Genomic DNA, 19,691 nt, shown 5'->3' on the forward strand with positions numbered 1-19,691 from the left:
CACCTGCCCACCGAGCCCTCTACACTCATTCCCTCCCTGAATCCTCTAAACACCAGCCCACAAAGCCCTCTACACTCATTCCCTCCCTGAATCCTCTACACACCTGCCCTCCGATCCCTCTACACACCTGCCCACATTGAGCCCTCTATACACTCATTCCCTCCCTGATTCCTCTACACGCCTGCCCACCGATCCCTCTGCACTCATTCCCTCCCTAAATCCTCTACACGCCTGCCCACCAAGCCCTCTACACTCATTCCCTCCCTGAATTCTCTACACACCTGCCCACCGATCCCTCTACACTCATTCCCTCCATGAATCCTCTACACACCTGCCCACCAAGCCCTCTACACTCATTCCCTCCCTGAATCCTCTACACACCTGCCAACACAGAGCGCTCCACATTCATTCCCTCACTGAATCCTTTAAACACCTGCCCACCGAGCCCTCTACACACGTGCCCTCCCTGAGTCCTCTACACACCTGCCAAATTCAACACCTCTACACTCATTCCCTCCCTGAATCCTCTACACACCTGCCCACTGAGCCCTCTACACTCATTCCCTCCCTGAATCCTTTACTCACCTGCCCTCCATGAATCCTCAACATGCCTGCCCTCTGAGCCCTCTGCACTCATTCCCTCCCTGAATCCTCTACACGCCGTTCCTCCATGAAACCTCTACACACCTGTCCTCCATGAACCCTTTACACACCTGCCCACACCAAGCCATCTACACTCATTCCCTCCCTGAATCCCCTACACAACTGCCCTCTGAACCCTCTACACGCCTGCCAACCGAGCCCCCTACAGTCATTCTCTCCATGAATCCTCTACACGCCTGCCCACCGGGCCCTCTACACTCATTCCCTCCATGAATCCTCTACACACCTGCCCACCGGGCCCTCTACACTCATTCCCTCCATGAATCCTCCACACACCTGCCCTCTGTGAATCCTCTACACACCTACCCACCAAGCCCTCTACACTCATTCCCTCCATGAATCCTCTACACACCTGTACACAGAGCCCTCTACACTCATTCCCTCCCTGAATCCTCTACAAACCTGCCCACTGAGCCCTCTACACTCATTCCCTCCCTGAATCCTCTACACACCTGCCCACGGAGCCCTCTACACTCATTCCCTCCATGAATCCTCTACACACCTGCCAAAACCGAGACCTCTACACTCATTCCCTCCCTGAATCCTCTACACACCTGCCAACTGAGCCCTCTACACTCATTCCCTTCCTGAATCCTTTACTCACCTGCCCTCCATGAATCCTCAACATGCCTGCCCTCTGAGCCCTCTACACTCATTCCCTCCCTGAATCCTCTACACGCCGTTCCTCCATGAAATCTCTACACACCTGTCCTCCATGAATCCTCGACACACCTGCCCACACCGAGCCATCTACACTCATTCCCTCCTTGAATCCTCTACACAACTGCCCTCTGAATCCTCTAAACGCCTGCCCACTAATCCCTCTACACTCATTCCCTCCATGAATCCTCTACATGCCTGCCCACCGGGCCCTCTTTGCTCATTCCCTCCATGAATCCTCTACACGCCTGCCCACCGGGCCCTCTACACTCATTCCCTCCATGAATCCTCTACACACCTGCCCTCTGTGAATCCTCTACACACCTACCCACCAAGCCCTCTACACTCATTCCCTCCATGAATCCTCTACACACCTGCACACCGAGCCCTCTACACTCATTCCCTCCCTGAATCCTCTACACACATGCCCACCCTGAATCCTCTACACATTTTCCCTTCCTGAACCCTCTACACACCTACCTTCCTTGAATGCTCTACACACCTGCCCTCAGTGAATCCTCTACAAACCTGCCCTCCCTGAATCCTCTACACACCTGCCCTCCGTGAATCCACTACGCACCTGCCCTCCATGAATCCTCTATGACCTGTCCTCCTTGAATCCACTACGCATCTGCCCTCCATGAATCCACTACGCACCTGCCCTCCATGAATCCACGAAGCACCTGCCCTCCATGACTCCTCTACGACCTGTCCTCCTTGAATCCTCTACACACTCATTCCCTCCCTGAATCCTTTACTCACCTGCCCTCCATGAATCCTCAACATGCCTGCCCTCTGAGCCCTCTGCACTCATTCCCTCCCTGAATCCTCTACACAACTGCCCTCTGAATCCTCTACACGCCTGCCCACCGAGCCCTCTACACTCATTCCCTCCCTGAATCCCCTACACAACTGCCCTCTGAATCCTCTACACGGCTGCCCACCGAGCCATCTGCACTCATTCCCTCCCTGAATCCTCTACACGCCGTTCCTCTATGAAACCTCTACACACCTGTACTCCATGAATCCTCTACACACCTGCCCACCTAGCCCTCTACACTCATTCCCTCCCTGAATACTCTACACACCTGCCCACACCGAGCCATCTACACTCATTCCCTCCCTGAATCCTCTACATAACTGCCCTCTGAATCCTCTACATACACTCCCTCCTTGAATCCTCTAAACACCTGCCCACGGAGCCCTCTACACTCATTCCCTCCATGAATCCTCTACACACCTGCCAAAACCGAGACCTCTACACTCATTCCGTCCCTGAATCCTCTACACACCTGCCCACTGAGCCCTCTACACTCATTCCCTCCCTGAATCCTTTACTCACCTGCCCTCCATGAATCCTCAACATGCCTGCCCTCTGAGCCCTCTGCACTCATTCCCTCCCTGAATCCTCTACACGCCGTTCCTCCATGAATCCTTAACACACCTGCCCACACTAAGCCATCTACACTCATTCCCTCCTTGAATCTTCTACACGCCTGCCCACCAAGCCCTCTACACTCATTCCCTCCATGAATCCTCTACACACCTGCCCACCGGGCCATCTACACTCATTCCCTCCTTGAATCCTCAACACGCCTGCCCACCGGGCCATCTACACTCATTCCCTCCCTGAATCCTCTACACACCTGCCAACACAGAGCGCTCCACACTCATTCCCTCACTGAATCCTTTACACACCTGCCCACCGAGCCCTCTACACACGTGCCCTCCCAGAATCCTCTACACACCTGCCAAATTCAACACCTCTACACTCATTCCCTCCCGGAATCCTCTACACACCTGCCCACTGAGCCCTCTACACTCATTCACTCCCTGAATCCTTTACTCACCTGCCCTCCATGAATCCTCAACATGCCTGCCCACTGAGCCCTCTGCACTCATTCCCTCCCTGAATCCTCTACACGCCGTTCCTTCATGAAACCTCTACACACCTGTCCTCCATGAACCCTCTACACACCTGCCCACACCAAGCCATCTACACTCATTCCCTCCCTGAATCCCCAACACAACTGCCCTCTGAATCCTCTACACGCCTGCCCACCGAGCCCTCTACAGTCATTCTCTCCATGAATCCTCTACACGCCTGCCCACCGGGCCCTCTACACTCATTCCCTCCATGAATCCTCTACACACCTGCCCACCGGGCCCTCTACACTCATTCCCTCCATGAATCCTCCACACACCTGCCCTCTGTGAATTCTCTACATGCCTACCCACCAAGCCCTCTACACTCATTCCCTCCATGAATCCTCTACACACCTGCACACAGAGCCCTCTACACTCATTCCCTCCCTGACTCCTCTACAAACCTGCCCACTGAGCCCTCTACACTCATTCCCTCCCTGAATCCTCTACACACCTGCCCACGGAGCCCTCTACACTCATTCCCTCCATGAATCCTCTACACACCTGCCAAAACCGAGACCTCTACACTCATTCCCTCCCTGAATCCTCTACACACCTGCCAACTGAGCCCTCTACACTCATTCCCTTCCTGAATCCTTTACTCACCTGCCCTCCATGAATCCTTAGCATGCCTGCTCTCTGAGCCCTCTGCACTCATTCCCTCCCTGAATCCTCTACACGCCGTTCCTCCATGAAACCTCTACACGCCTGTCCTCCATGAATCCTCGACACACCTGCCCACACCGAGCCATCTACACTCATTCCCTCCTTGAATCCTCTACACAACTGCCCTCTGAATCCTCTAAACGCCTGCCCACTAAGCCCTCTACACTCATTCCCTCCATGAATACTCTACATGCCTGCCCACCGGGCCCTCTTCGCTCATTCCCTCCATGAATCCTCTACACGCCTACCCACCGGGCCCTCTACACTCATTCCCTCCATGAATCCTCTACACACCTGCCCTCTGTGAATCCTCTACACACCTACCCACCAAGCCCTCTACACTCATTCCCTCCCTGAATCCTCTACACGCCGTTCCTCCATGAAATCTTTACACACCTGTCCTCCATGAATCCTCGACACACCTGCCCACACCGAGCCATCTACACTCATTCCCTCCTTGAATCCTCTACACAACTGCCCTCTGAATCCTCTAAACGCCTGCCCACTAAGCCCTCTACACTCATTCCCTCCATGAATCCTCTACATGCCTGCCCACCGGGCCCTCTTTACTCATTCCCTCCATGAATCCTCTACACGCCTGCCCACCGGGCCCTCTACACTCATTCCCTCCATGAATCCTCTACACACCTGCCCTCTGTGAATCCTCTACACACCTACCCACCAAGCCCTCTACACTCATTCCCTCCATGAATCCTCTACACACCTGCACACCGAGCCCTCTACACTCATTCCCTCCCTGAATCCTCTACACACCTGCCCACCCTGAATCCTCTACACATTTTCCCTTCCTGAACCCTCTACACACCTACCTTCCTTGAATGCTCTACACACCTGCCCTCAGTGAATCCTCTACACACCTGCCCTCCCTGAATCCTCTACACACCTGCCCTCCATTCATTCTCCACACACGCGCCCTTCCCGAATCCTCAACAGGCTGGCCATCCATTAGTCCGCTACACACCTGCACTCAATGAATCCTCTACACACCTGTCCTCCTTGAATCCTCTATACACCTGCCCTCCATGAATCCACTACCCACCTGCCCTCCATGAATCCTCTACGACCTGTCCTCCTTGAATCCACTACGCACCTGCCCTCCATGAATCCACTACGCACCTGCCCTCCATGAATCCACTACGCACCTGCCCTCCATGAATCCACTGCGCACCTGCCCTCCATGAATCCTCTACGACCTGTCCTCCTTGAATCCTCTACACACTCATTCCCTCCCTAAATCCTTTACTCACCTGCCCTCCATGAATCCTCAACATGCCTGCCCTCTGAGCCCTCTGCACTCATTCCCTCCCTGAATCCTCTACACAACTGCCCTCTGAATCCTCTTCACGCCTGCCCAGCGAGCCCTCTGCACTCATTCCCTCCTTGAATCCCCTACACAACTGCCCTCTGAATCCTCTACACGCCTGCCCACCGAGCCCTCTCCACTCATTCCCTCCCTGAATCCTCTACACGCCGTTCCTCCATGAAACCTCTACACACCTGTCCTCCATGAATCCTCTACACACCTGCCCACCAAGCCCTCTACACTCATTCCCTCCCTGAATCCTCTACACACCTGCCCACACCGAGCCATCTACACTCATTCCCTCCCTGAATCCTCTACATAACTGCCCTCTGAATCCTCTACACACACTCCCTCCTTGAATCCTCTACACACCTGCCCACGGAGCCCTCTACACTCATTCCCTCCATGAATCCTCTACACACCTGCCAAAACCAAGACCTCTACACTCATTCCCTCCCTGAATCCTCTACACACCTGCCCACTGAGCCCTCTACACTCATTCCCTCCCTGAATCCTTTACTCACCTGCCCTCCATGAATCCTCAACATGCCTGCCCTCTGAGCCCTCTGCACTCATTCCCTCCCTGAATCCTCTACACGCAGTTCCTCCATGAATCCTCGACACACCTGACCACACCAAGCCATCTACACTCATTCCCTCCTTGAATCCTCTACACGCCTGCCCACCAAGCCCTCTACACTCATTCCCTCCATGAATCCTCTACACACCTGCCCACTGAGCCCTCTACACTCATTCCCTCCCTAAATCCTTTACTCACCTGCCCTCCATGAATCCTCAACATGCCTGCCCTCTGAGCCCTCTGCACTCATTCCCTCCCTGAATCCTCTACACGCCGTTCCTCCATGAAACCTCTACACACCTGTCCTCCATGAACCCTCTACACACCTGCCCACACCAAGCCATCTACACTCATTCCCTCCCTGAATCCCCTACACAACTGCCCTCTGAATCCTCTACACGCCTGCCCACCGAGCCCTCTACAGTCATTCTCTCCATGAATCCTCTACACGCCTGCCCACCGGGCCCTCTACACTCATTCCCTCCATGAATCCTCTACACACCTGCCCACCGGGCCCTCTACACTCATTCCCTCCATGAATCCTCCACACACCTGCCCTCTGTGAATCATCTACACACCTACCCACCAAGCCCTCTACACTCATTCCCTCCATGAATCCTCTACACACCTGCACACGGAGCCCTCTACACTCATTCCCTCCCTGACTCCTCTACAAACCTGCCCACTGAGCCCTCTACACTCATTCCCTCCCTGAATCCTCTACACACCTGCCCACGGAGCCCTCTACACTCATTCCCTCCATGAATCCTCTACACACCTGCCAAAACTGAGACCTCTACACTCATTCCCTCCCTGAATCCTCTACACACCTGCCAACTGAGCCCTCTACACTCATTCCCTTCCTGAATCCTTTACTCACCTGCCCTCCATGAATCCTCAACATGCCTGCTCTCTGAGCCCTCTGCACTCATTCCCTCCCTGAATCCTCTACACGCCGTTCCTCCATGAAACCTCTACACGCCTGTCCTCCATGAATCCTCGACACACCTGCCCACACCGAGCCATCTACACTCATTCCCTCCTTGAATCCTCTACACAACTGCCCTCTGAATCCTCTAAACGCCTGCCCACTAAGCCCTCTACACTCATTCCCTCCATGAATCCTCTACATGCCTGCCCACCGGGCCCTCTTCACTCATTCCCTCCATGAATCCTCTACACGCCTGCCCACCAGGCCCTCTACACTCATTCCCTCCATGAATCCTCTACACACCTGCCCTCTGTGAATCCTCTACACACCTACCCACCAATCCCTCTACACTCATTCCCTCCATGAATCCTCTACACACCTGCACACGGAGCCCTCTACATTCATTCCCTCCCTGAATCCTCTACAAACCTGCCCACTGAGCCCTCTACACTCATTCCCTCCCTGAATCCTCTACACACCTGCCCACGGAGCCCTCTACACTCATTCCCTCCATGAATCCTCTACACACCTGCACACTGAGCCCTCTACACTCATTCCTTCCCTGAATCCTCTACACCTGCCCACCCTGAATCCTCTACACATTTTCCCTTCCTGAACCCTCTACACACCTACCTTCCTTGAATGCCCTGAATCCTCTACACATTTTCCCTTCCTGAACCCTCTACACACCTACCTTCCTTGAATGCTCTACACACCTGCCCTCAGTGAATCCTCTACACACCTGCCCTCCATTAATTCTCCACACACGCGCCCTTCCCGAATCCTCTACAGGCTGGCCATCCATTAGTCCTCTACACACCTGCACTCAATGAATCCTCTACACACCTGCCCTCCATGAATCCACTACGCACCTGCCCTCCATGAATCCTCTACGACCTGTCCTCCTTGAGTCCACTACGCACCTGCCCTCCATGAATCCACTACGCACCTGCCCTCCATGAATGCACTACGCACCTGCCCTCCATGAATCCTCTACGACCTGTCCTCCTTGAATCCTCTACACACTCATTCCCTCCCTGAATCCTTTACTCACCTGCCCTCCATGAATCCTCAACATGCCTGCCCTCTGAGCCCTCTGTACTCATTCCCTCCCTGAATGCTCTACACAACTGCCCTCTGAATCCTCTACACGCCTGCCCACCGAGCCCTCTGCACTCATTCCCTCCCTGAATCCCCTACACAACTGCCCTCTGAATCCTCTACACGCCTGCCCACCGAGCCCTCTGCACTCATTCCCTCCCTGAATCCTCTACACGCCGTTCCTCCATGAAACCTCTACACACCTGTCCTCCATGAATCCTCTACACACCTGCCCACACCGAGCCATCTACACTCATTCCCTCCCTGAATCCTCTACATAACTGCCCTCTGAATCCTCTACACACACTCCCTCCTTGAATCCTCTACACACCTGCCCACGGAGCCCTCTACACTCATTTCCTCCATGAATCCTCTACACACCTGCCAAAACAGAGACCTCTACACTCATTCCCTCCCTGAATCCTCTACACACCTGCCCACTGAGCCCTCTACACTCATTCCCTCCCTGAATCCTTTACTCACCTGCCCTCCATGAATCCTCAACATGCCTGCCCTCTGAGCCCTCTGCACTCATTCAATTCAATTTTCAATTTATAATCTTTATTCGGTTCTTAAAAAGACACCATAAAAGCACAGATACAATATATATACACAAAATTAAAAACACCGTAAGTGATATTCAGTTTAAAAAGTATAAATGTAAAAATTTTCTGTACTTAAGGAGAGGGCCAGGGAATTTTAAAGGGTTTAAATGTTCAAATGCGTTAGGGGCCAATGTCTCTGGTGTTCCTCAGTCTTGTTGCGATTCGAATAAAATTTATCGTGCAAAATAGGGTATAAGCGTCCTCTGCTTCCTGTAGGAATCTCAGCACCAGTTTTGCGTGTTTAAATTTGAGCTCTTTCAGGATTCCCACCAGGAACTTGCGTCTTGGTGTCGTGTAAAATGGGCACAGTAAAACAAAATGGAGGGTATCCTGCGGAGATCTAAGATCGCAGCCGCAGGTACCCTTCTCCTCCACTGTATGGGTAAACCCAGATGGCACTGCAAGGATGTGGTGTAACATGTTAATTCTGAATCGGGTCATGAGGTAGCGATCCTGCGCGTTGTACATGACCCTCAGATAGGGTTCCATGCCTTGCTTCGCAGTGAGTTCGTTATAAGAGAGATTGGTGGGTTTATGCTTCTCTTTTTCTGCCCTTGATGTCTTCAGCTGTGTGAGAAAAAGTTTTTTGGCCAAGGTTTTACACTCCGAGGTTAGAGATTCGGGGAATAGGAAGTATTTAGAGCAGCCAATCTCTGTTAGCGACTCCTTGACAAATTTCAGCCAGGGGATTGCGTGGCCTTTGTCTCTTTTGAGGCAGTCCTCGATGATTTGTCTTGTTAGGGCCGCCTCGGGGTTGGTCCATACTTTCACCCATGCCAAAAGAGGTTTGGATTTGATTTTGTCCTCTAGAAAGGGTTCTCCCACCTCTTCATGTATAATGTGGGCCGAAACACTCTGTGGAACTTTTAATATTCTTCGTAAGAATTTGTTTTCTTCCGTCTGGAGTGACTGTGCTTTTTTACCCAGGAAGCCCCACACTTCTGCCCCATAACTTACTTTCGCACAGCAGATGGATCTGTATAAGGTCAGAATTTGTTCCGGGGACCATTTCCCTAGTCTCCGACCATACCCCATGATTGCTCCTACTGCAGCTGCCAGTTTTGTAGAGTGCTTTTCAATCAGTGGTTTGAATGATAAGTCGTGGTCGAATAACACCCCCAAGTATGTAAAAGACTTGACCTGGTCTATTTTATGTGACCCGATGTTATAGGTAAAAGTTCCTTTTGTGGGTTTCCCAGCTGTCATAATATAGGACTTTTCCAGGTTTGTTGCCAGGTCCAGTTTGTCCATGAATTTGACAAACCCGTCAATTAGTTTCTGCAGGCCCAAAGATGTTCTAGAGAGCAAAACCGCATCATCGGCGTAGAGTAGTACGGGCACTGCTCGATGACCGATTTGGGGTGAGTCAACTTTAAGCTTAAGGAGGTCCTGTTCCAGTGCGTTAATATAAATAGAGAAAAGGAATGGAGCAAGGATGCATCCCTGCCTTACTCCACTATTGCAGGTGAAGGGATCGGTCTTTTTACCTTCCTGGCTGTACCTTACGCTTGCAGAGGTGTTCCGGTGGAGGTTTTGTAGGGTGTCGACTAGTGATTGTTCCGCTCCTAGTTCCTTTAGCATAGCCCAGAGCTTTCTCCTGTTTACACGATCGAAGGCCGCTGAGAGGTCCATAAACCCCATGTGTATTGACCCCCTCCCGGCGATGGTATATTTTGCAATCAGGAGGTATAAATTTAGGCATTGGTCGGTGGTAGATCTGCCTTTCCTGAAGCCGTATTGGATTTCGGAGAGGATTTGTTGCTCCTCTGCCCAGTCTTGCAATCTCGATAAGATGACTCGACCCAGGACCTTGGCTGTCACGTCGATGAGAGAGATGGGTCGGTAACATTGGGGGTCATCTTGGTTGCCTTTTTTGTAAATGGGGACTATGGTCGCCGTTGACCAGGACTGGGGGAGGCCTGCCTCCACTGCCTCGTTTAGCACCCTCGTAAGTAACGGAGCCCATAGTTCAGGTCTACTTAGGAATAGGTCTGGTGGAATTCCGTCCGGGCCCGGCGCTTTATTTTTGCTGAGTCCGGTTATTCCTAGTTCGACCTCTTTCAGGGTGAAATTTAGTTTAGCGGGCTGATGGGCCTCCGCTAGCTCCTCCTGGGGTGCCTGTTTTGAATGGTTATATAGGCTCTGGAAATGTTTCTGCCATTGCTCCGGCAAGATGGTATTCATGATTTTTGGAGCCCCTTGGTCCTGGAAGCAGGGAGCGTTGATCACTTTCCAGAAGGCAATAGAGTCTTTTCTTTCTGCGGCGTCCCTTAAGTCTTCCCAAGCCTGGTTTTGTATACTTTGCTTTCGTGCCTTCAAGGCTTTTTTGTATTCGGCTCTAGTCCTTGCCACCTTCGTTTTATCCCTTGGTTGGGCATGGAGGCTATCCTTCAGGTTTTTCAGCGCCTTTGTGCAATTTGAGTCAAACCAACGTGGGTTTAGGGGCGTTTTATTATTAGCTCCTTTGGTTTGTAGGGAGTTATTAACAACCTGCGCGATTTCCTCGAATGCCTTCACCACCGCAGCTCTGGTTACGCAGGGGTCCAGACATTTATCGATTGCTGCTGAGGCTTCGAGTAATAGTTTTTTATAAAAGCTGTTCCCATCGATTTTGGCCCATTTAATTCTTCTACCCTGGTCCACTGCTCTTTCCATGATGGCAGGTCTCTTTTGGGATGAAAAAACAAAACCTTCCATTTTAATAATCACCGGGTTGTGATCACTGAAGCTGCTGGCCTCTATGGTGATTGTGCTGATGCTTCTTTTTAAATTGGGAGAGACTAGTGCAAAGTCGATGTAAGAGTGACAACCTCTTCCTTTGAATGTTGGAGTTAATTCTCCCTTCTCGTTTAAGATGACAAGGTCCAGAGTTTGGGTTAGGTTGTGCCTTTTCATTAGTCGTTCTAGATCCCAGCCCTCTGTTGAGTGGGTGAAGTGTGGGCCTTTCATGATCGTGCATCTTGACCAGTCGTTATTAAAGGGTATCAGGTTCTCACAAAGGTGACAATTAAAATCTCCCATTAGAATTAAACTCGTGGGATTTGGTGTCTTGGATAAAAAGTTCAAACAATTTTCTAGTTCTTTTATGGCTATACCCTTCTCCGTTATAGCCGGTGCATTGTACCAGTTCATTAGCAGGAATGTTAAACTTGGTGAAGTGAACCTTAGTACTTGGAGATTGCGTGTGACCCATTTGGTGTTGGACCAGGTGCCCTTGATGTCTAAGTTGACATAGACCCGAGCCCCCCACTTGCTCTCCCCGAGGTAGCTTTTTTTGCAGGTACGAAAAAGCTTTTATAGCCTTCCAGGCTATAATCATGCGGTTCAGTGGCCCAGGTCTCTTGAAGGCATAGGATGTGAAATTTACTTATGTAGCTGAGCCAGTCCTGAGATGCGAACTTGGCCGCTAGCCCTGCGATATTCCAGGTAGCTATTAGTAGGTTATCGTGATTTATGACCTTGGGTGTGCTTTTTTCTTCGCCTAGCAAGGGGTTTGGTTGTTTACCCATTGCAGGTACGGCGGCCCGGCTTGGTTGCGGCCTGTGAGGGGTGGTGGTTGTTCTGTGAGTGGAGTGGGAGTTATCTGTTGCGGGATTTGTCCCCTCCCCTTTTCCCCGGGTGATATTCGGTGGTGTGCTCCTGCCTCCTATAGTATGCACAGGTCCCAAAACATCAGTTTGTCCCTGGGCTGCTCCTTCTTTTATCCCTATTGGTGGGAGACTTGGCTCCTTCCCGTTTTTGATTTTTGGGGGTAAACGGTCCAATCTCTGTCAGTCCACCCCTTCAAGTGTGCTGAACCTGTTCCAATGGGCGAACTGCATTATTGAGGGGTCATAGGTAGGAAATACAGATTTGGCCTTTGCCATTGGGGTGGGCCATATTGGAAACCCAAGTGCGGTGTTCTGTTAGGGCCAATATTCTGCCTCGGCCTTTGAGGTGCAAAGGGGTAGAAGTAGGATAGATGAACCGGGTGAATTTGTGATCGAGTGTGACTCGGAGGGGCGTTGCAGATGAAATTGACAGCCGCCATGTCTCTAAAGTTCACCGTAATGATGTCCCCTGCGATGGTCTTGGTGCCTTTGCCGATCCACTCGCCCCTCCTCACTGAAAGGATTTCCCCGTAGATGTTAGGGGGCAGGGGCCTGTGTATTTGCAGCCACTGTGCACATTTGTTTTTTAATTCGATTTGTGATTCCCTTTGGCCCTCCTTTAAAGGAGGAACTCCTGTAAGGACGACTACAAATGGCAATGCCTCAGGTGGAAGATTAATTGTCCAGAAGCGTGTTGCAGTTTTCTTTTCGTTGGTAGTTGTCGCGGTGGGAATCCGGGAGGACGTAGGGTCCGCCTTCGGGGATAGGGCCTTGTTTTCTTCTAGCGTTTGTGAAGATCCGGGTGGGGGTTTATTGTTGCCGGTAGGTGTTTGATTTTTATTTTTGCCTGCTTGAGGGGTAGAGGCGACCTTTTGTTTTTCCTTAGCTCCTTTCTGCGTGACACTGGTATTATGGAGCTTGCCCCCCCCCATTGGTTGCTAAAGAGACCTTATCTTTTAGTAAACTCGTTGTTGTAGGGTCCTTTGGTTTTGTCGAGTCCCGTTCCTGCACAGGATGGGTTTTCGGGCTGATCCCCTTGTTGTTGACCAGTGATGTCAGTCTATCTATTTTTGCTATGAGGGGTTTTAACAGCACCGTGATGGAATGCTCAAGGTCAGTTTTAAGATCCGCCACCATGTTGGTTATCCAGCATGGTATTCCGGGTGTAGATGGGTTTATAGGCGTGATCAGGTTGTGGTTACTGGACTTTACATGACCTTTTTTCCTTCCTTGTTTGTGGCCTTCCCTGTGCGGCGTTTTCTCCGCGGGGAGTACGTCTTTGTCATAAATATTTGTTTGAGTGCTTGGTTGTGCGCCAGGTCTATCCCTGCTGGTTTCAGCGGGCGCCTGGGCACAAGGAAGGTCAGCAAAAGATGGTGGGGTTAGGGGCCGGCTAGTGTCGATCTCCTCTGCCAAATCTTCGGAGGCTTCTGAAAGGTTAATCAGAGATTCCTGAGTTTCTTGGATGATAGTTACAGGTGGTAAGGACATTCTTCTCTCGGTGTTAGCTATGGCGTCGGAAACCGCCCCTATAGTCTGTTTGAGCATTTTATCGATGGCAGTAAGGGTCGGTAAAGGGGGTGGATGATCCGATTTGGCTTTTGTGCTCGATCTTAGGGTAGGCATCCTGGTCTTCTTAGCAGTTTTCCTCATTGCAAGGGGTGCTATGTTGGGGAGTAACGGCCGGATGTAGCTTGTGTCGATGGAGATGGCCAGTAGCCAGGCTAGTTGCCGTGAGACTGTTAACGACGACTTTTTGGAGGGCAATTTTAGGGGACTGGCCCAGCCCGGCCTCTTCAGGCCCCTGAGGGCCACAGAGGGCCCGCCCTTTGCCCGGGCTTCGCACGGCGTCCCGCTCGCGTCCCGCTACGCGTTGCAACGCTATGTTTGTAGAGGGTGTTGCGGACGGGGGCGTGGCTTGCTGGGGGCGCGGCCGTGCACACCTGTGCAGCGCGGGGACTCCTGGTCTATGGAGTCCCTGCCTCACGCGCCCCCAGTTACCTTGCTCAGTTCTTTGTTCCTCCCGGGTGATGAATGCTGGGTGAAGACCTGCTGCCTCGACCCCACACCTTAGCGCCGCGCAGCGGCACCCGCGAAGCGGGTGCTGCAAGATGTTAGCGCAGGACTCAGGCGGTCAATCCCTCCTGGGACACGGGGAGGCTGCAGGAGCAAGTGGCAGATCCCAGATCAAGGCGTCGGCGAAGTCGGCGTTCTGGGAGGCACTCATTCCCTCCCTGAATCCTCTACACGCCGTTCCTCCATGAATCCTCGACACACCTGCCCACACCAAGCCATCTACACTCATTCCCTCCTTGAATCCTCTACACGCCTGCCCACCAAGCCCTCTACCCTCATTCCCTCCATGAATCCTCTACACGCCTGCCCACCGGGCCATCTACACTCATTCCCTCCTTGAATCCTCTACACGCCTGCCCACCGGGCCATCTACACTCATTCCCTCCCTGAATCCTCCACACGCCTGCCCACCAAGCCCTCTTCCCTCATTCCCTCCTTGAATCCTCTACACGCCTGCCCACCAAGCCCTCTACACTCATTCCCTCCATGAATCCTCTACACGCCTGCCCACCGGGCCATCTACACTCATTCCCTCCATGAATCCTCTACACGCCTGCCCACCGGGCCCTCGACACTCATTCCCTCCATGAATCCTCTACACGCCTGCCCACCGGGCCATCTACACTCATTCCCTCCATGAATCCTCTACACGCCTGCCCACCGGGCCCTCGACACTCATTCCCTCCATGAATCCTCTACACACCTGCCCTCTGTGAATCCTCTACACACCTACCCACCAAGCCCTCTACACTCATTCCCTCCATGAATCCTCTACACACCTGCACACGGAGCCCTCTACACTCATTCCCTCCCTGAATCCTCTACAAACCTGCCCACCGGGCCCTCTACACTCATTCCCTCCATGAATCCTCTACACACCTGCCCACCGGGCCCTCTACACTCATTCCCTCCATGAATCCTGCACACACCTGCCCTCTGTGAATCCTCTACACACCTACCCACCAAGCCCTCTACACTCATTCCCTCCATGAATCCTCTACACACCTGTACACTCATTCCCTCCCTGAATCCTCTACAAACCTGCCCACTGAGCCCTCTACACTCATTCCCTCCATGAATCCTCTACACACCTGCCCACCGGGCCCTCTACACTCATTCCCTCCATGAATCCTCTACACGCCTGCCCACCGGGCCCTCTACACTCATTCCCTCCCCGAATCCTCTACACAGCTGCCCACTGAGCCCTCTACACACCTGCCCTCCCTGCAATCCTCTACACACCTGCCCACCAAGCCCTCTACACTAATTCTCTCCCTAAATCCTGTACACACCTGACCACCGAGCCCTCTACACACCTGCCTTTCCCTGAATCCTCTACACACTCTTCCTCCATGAATCCCCTACGCACCTGCCCACACCGAGCCCTCTACACTCATTCCCTCCCTGAATCCTCTACACGTGTGCCCTCCCTGAATCCTCTACACCCATTGCCTCCCTGAATCCTCTACACACCTGCCCTCCATGAATTCACTGCACACCTGCCCATCTTGAAGTCTCCACACATGTGCCCTCCCTGAATCCTCTATACACATTCCTTCCAAAAGTCTCCACACCCTTCCCCGCCAATAATTATCCACTCCTCTGTCCCGTGAATGCTACACTTATCTGTCCTCCATGAATCATGTACCAACTTGCCCTCCATGAATTTTTCCACACAGCTGTCATTGTGAATTCTCCAACCACCCGCCCTCTATGAGATCTCCTGTGCTCAGGCCAACATGAGTTTCAAGTGATTTTTCTATCATTACTGTTGCACAATTCCGTCCATTATGATATTTATAGTTTTGGGCAGCATGCTTTTCATAAAGTGTCTACATCAAACATTTGGCATAATTCTTTTCATCAGGCATTGCATGAAGTTCTGCACATTATGCATTTTACTGCCCTTTATATATGTTACACAGTTGTATCCATCATGCATTTTGAAAACCATACCCTTAATAACTTTCTAAGTTCTGCCTCAAGTGAAGTCAAATGTTTATGTGTCAATTAATAAAAATTGTGACAAAATATTCAAATAAAATCTCACATACTTCGTTTCAATTTATTCGTAGCAAGCGAGTTTTGATATATTGTATCTTACTAAAACTAACAAAGATGATTTTTACGAACGGGGCATTAAAAACAGATAAAAGCATAAAACAATAAATCAATTCAATACTGTAGGGTCCTTCCACTTGTGTGCAGACTTTGCAAGTCTTGCAGGGGAGGGTTGGGGGTCACAGAGTTATAAATACTTTCAAAATTATCTTTGGGATGTTCAAGCCAAGTTTTAAATTAAGAGTTTCAATGATGTTATAAAATACATGGGTCCAATGGTGGCATGAGTAGGCGGAGTGCTAAATATACATAGGCGATTTCATTTCAATGAAGTAAGAGATGTACAATCCTAAATAAAGCATGAGTTCTTCGGGCCTAATAATTTCAGTTCAAAGGTGCGTTGTGCTTGTTTTACCTAAAAGTTCTTTGGCCTTGTGTGCAAACTTAGCAAACCTTGCCAATTCCATTGGAGCCTTCAGATTGAAAAGCAGTTTCATAGCTTCAGTACAGGTTCGCATCCCGTGTTTTAGAAAGAAGGGCTTTAATAAAGTGCATTGTGCGTGCAACAAACAATTGCATGTGCAAACCAGATGGGCCAAGGATTTTTCATATTGGTGGCAAAGTCTGCAAGTTGTTATTGCTCCCAAAGGTTTTCCAGTGCCTGTTAATGTCTTTAATCGACAAGGCCATTAGTCTCACCATAAAAATGTGTTTTAAAATCACCTTATTTAATGCCATATTGAGGTATTGTTGTCGTAGGTGGGTTTCATAGGAACTTGCAAGTCTCCTAATTTTGCTGCTGGAAGAGTTCAGTTCCCTCAAGTCCCCTTCCATTGATAATAATCTGACCTGTTTTTCAGTATGGACTTTAGGATGCCAGGCTGGTGAGTAACATCCTGCAGTTTGGACATGTCCAGGTTCAGTTCACTGCAGGCGGTGTGCAGGCCATCACGACATGGGTTGATCCCTCTAATAAGAATTATCTTTAAAATTGACTTAATTGTGTACGGGGGACTGCGCAAACCCCTCGATAGAACCGCACCATTGAGGCCCAGTGCTCATAACTCTGTTTATTCAGCTCAAATTCCAGTCGCACCAGAGTGCTGAGATCGTGGGCGGGAATCTGAAAGTTCTGCCTCATGTTGCATTTTTTAAGCTTTTGCCTAAAAATAATTTTCTCAGCTTGTGGAAATCACACAAAGTTGCCATTATTCAAAGCATCATTCATTTCACACAACTCTGCGCAATACGGATTTACTACATATATTTGTGCCATACTTTTTCAGAGTGGTTTACATCAGATTGTAGATAGTTCTACAACTAAGCATTTTCTTGCATACCACCAATTAGGTGCTGATCTACAACCAAGTATTATAAACAATTCTGCTCATCACAGATTTTACACAATTACGTGTACCTTGAATTTTGAATGATTTGGGCACACGTAATGCTTCATACTTAGTCATGGTCGTTGCATATGTTTCACAATTCTACCCGGCCTCCACGGTCCATGTTTCTGCAAACCAGACATGTTATAGAATTCTGTCTAAAAGTTTTGTGCAATGCTTGATTGCTCAGGCCTTTGGGGGTGGGATAATTGTCTTGAATCTGAACAATCGGTTAGTGAATATAATATCTTTATCTTACCACCCTAACAGGTTCAATGCAGAGACTAACAAGAACAACAAGGCGTCCAGGTAAGTTCCCCCGGTGGTTTCAGTTTCGGTTTCTAATGCCCTTTAGTGGCCACCACTACTTACTATTTGTCGTTAGAGATGTTAGGGGTTGTAGGAGTCCTCTGAATGTTGTTTGTCCACCCTCTGTGTTCAACCCACTGTGTGTGGCTTTGCTGTTTCTCAGTATTTGAACACATTAGGGGCCAGATGTACCACCACTGCATTTGCGAGTCGCAAAATTCACTGTACAACTGTGTGTCAGACAGTTTGCGATTCCCAATGGAGTCGCAAATTGCAGGCCTCATGAATATTATTGAGGCTGTCGCAATTTGCGATTCCTTTGGGAATGGCTAGCACTCCCAGGGATGGTGGCCTACTGGGTGTCAGCACCACCATGTCTGTCTGGGACTGCTTTGTCAATAAAGCAATTTTTTTTTAATGCAGCCCGTTTTCCTTAAATGAAAATGGGAGGCATTTAGAAAGCAAATTTAAACTTTCCGGTTTCAGTTTTTTAAGAGCAAGCAGGGTCTTTGGGACCACTGTCTGCTCCTGAAATTTTTTTGCACACCCATTCACAAAGGGGAAGGGCCCGTGTGGACCCCTTCCAGTTTGCAAATGGATTACCTAGGTGGTAAACTGCCTTTGCACTTGCTATTAGGAAGGGACGTCCCTGGAACGCCCCTTCCTAATAGCAAGTCGCTAACCCTATTTTGCGAGTCGCTAATAGATTAGCGACTCGCAAAATAGGGTGTGTGCATTGTGCATCCATTTTTTGCAGTTGCAAATGGGCCAAATGCCCCTTTACGACCGAAAAGAACTGTTGTACATCTGGCCTCTAAGTTGCTTGATGTTTGTTTTATATTTTCAGGAAACTGGCCTAATTTTAGGTTGTTCTTTAACATTTCATCCCGTTCTCATAAATGTTTACGGATTTCCATTAAGAAGTGTCCGCGCATACTGACATTACCCAAAAGTACAAAGAGCCCTCCTTGTGTAAGAAACTGGTGGATGCTGTTATCTCTGGTCAGATTGTCCCCGTGCCTGTGACATTGGCTAGTGGTGTGATTTGCAAGGAGCAGCTGATGCTCAGCACTTAACAATAAACACCTGATGTACGAAAATGATGTGGGCAAAGCTCCTCACTTATACCTTTAAAAATATAAATAATATAAAAATCTGTCAATGGCACATTTCATCATACATAGTTGTCTGGCTGTGGCATCATAAAACAAGCATTGAGAAAGGCAAAAGGTCTTGTCTCTAAAAGGGCAAGCAATTGCCTTTACCAAGTCTGTTTTCATTGCCCTTCACATGGACATATTTGCACCATGATACAGTTATATGAATGCATATCACTTTTGCAGTAGTTTATTATTAAAGGAAACACATTCCGAGCTGGTTACTGATACGTACACATGTCGTGATGCACGCATGCATCATGATGCACAGCGGTCATTTTGCTATTTTTTATGTACCATTCTATCATGTTGGACAGCAGTGTTAGAATGGTAAACTAAAAGTTAGAAAAGTAAAAGCAGAGTGCAAAAGAGAATGGAAGCTGACTGACAGCAATATCCAAAGTAAATGAACAAAAAAAAAAAGAAAGGACATTGTGCATCAGGGATTCTAAAATAGAGTGCACATAAGAGGGCACAGAGGAACAACTAGTAGAGAGAACAAGAAAACGTATGCACTCTGTTAGAACTGGGGGTCTTTAGTTGGCAGACGTAGGTACCACTGTCCAAATAGGGACCCTTGCTTCTAGTCAGGGTGAGGAGGAAACCCTCTGGGATAACCCCTGCTCACCCTCTAGGTAGCTTTGCACGAGCAGT

General features: G+C 50.0%; 1 protein-coding gene across 1 annotated transcript in view; it reads left to right on the top strand.

The window, feature by feature from the left end:
- The window catches only part of LOC147712268 (uncharacterized), a 593,266-nt gene that overhangs the window by 29,517 nt on the left and 544,058 nt on the right, over positions 1-19,691 (top strand). The window contains exon 2 of the mRNA XM_086919610.1: positions 17,842-17,880. Within this exon, the coding sequence (XP_086775736.1) occupies positions 17,842-17,880 (39 nt within the window). The remainder of the gene's footprint in view (positions 1-17,841; positions 17,881-19,691) is intronic.

The sequence above is a fragment of the Lissotriton vulgaris genome, chromosome 5, assembly GCF_964263255.1.
Source record: "Lissotriton vulgaris chromosome 5, aLisVul1.2, whole genome shotgun sequence".
NCBI lineage: Eukaryota > Metazoa > Chordata > Amphibia > Caudata > Salamandridae > Lissotriton > Lissotriton vulgaris.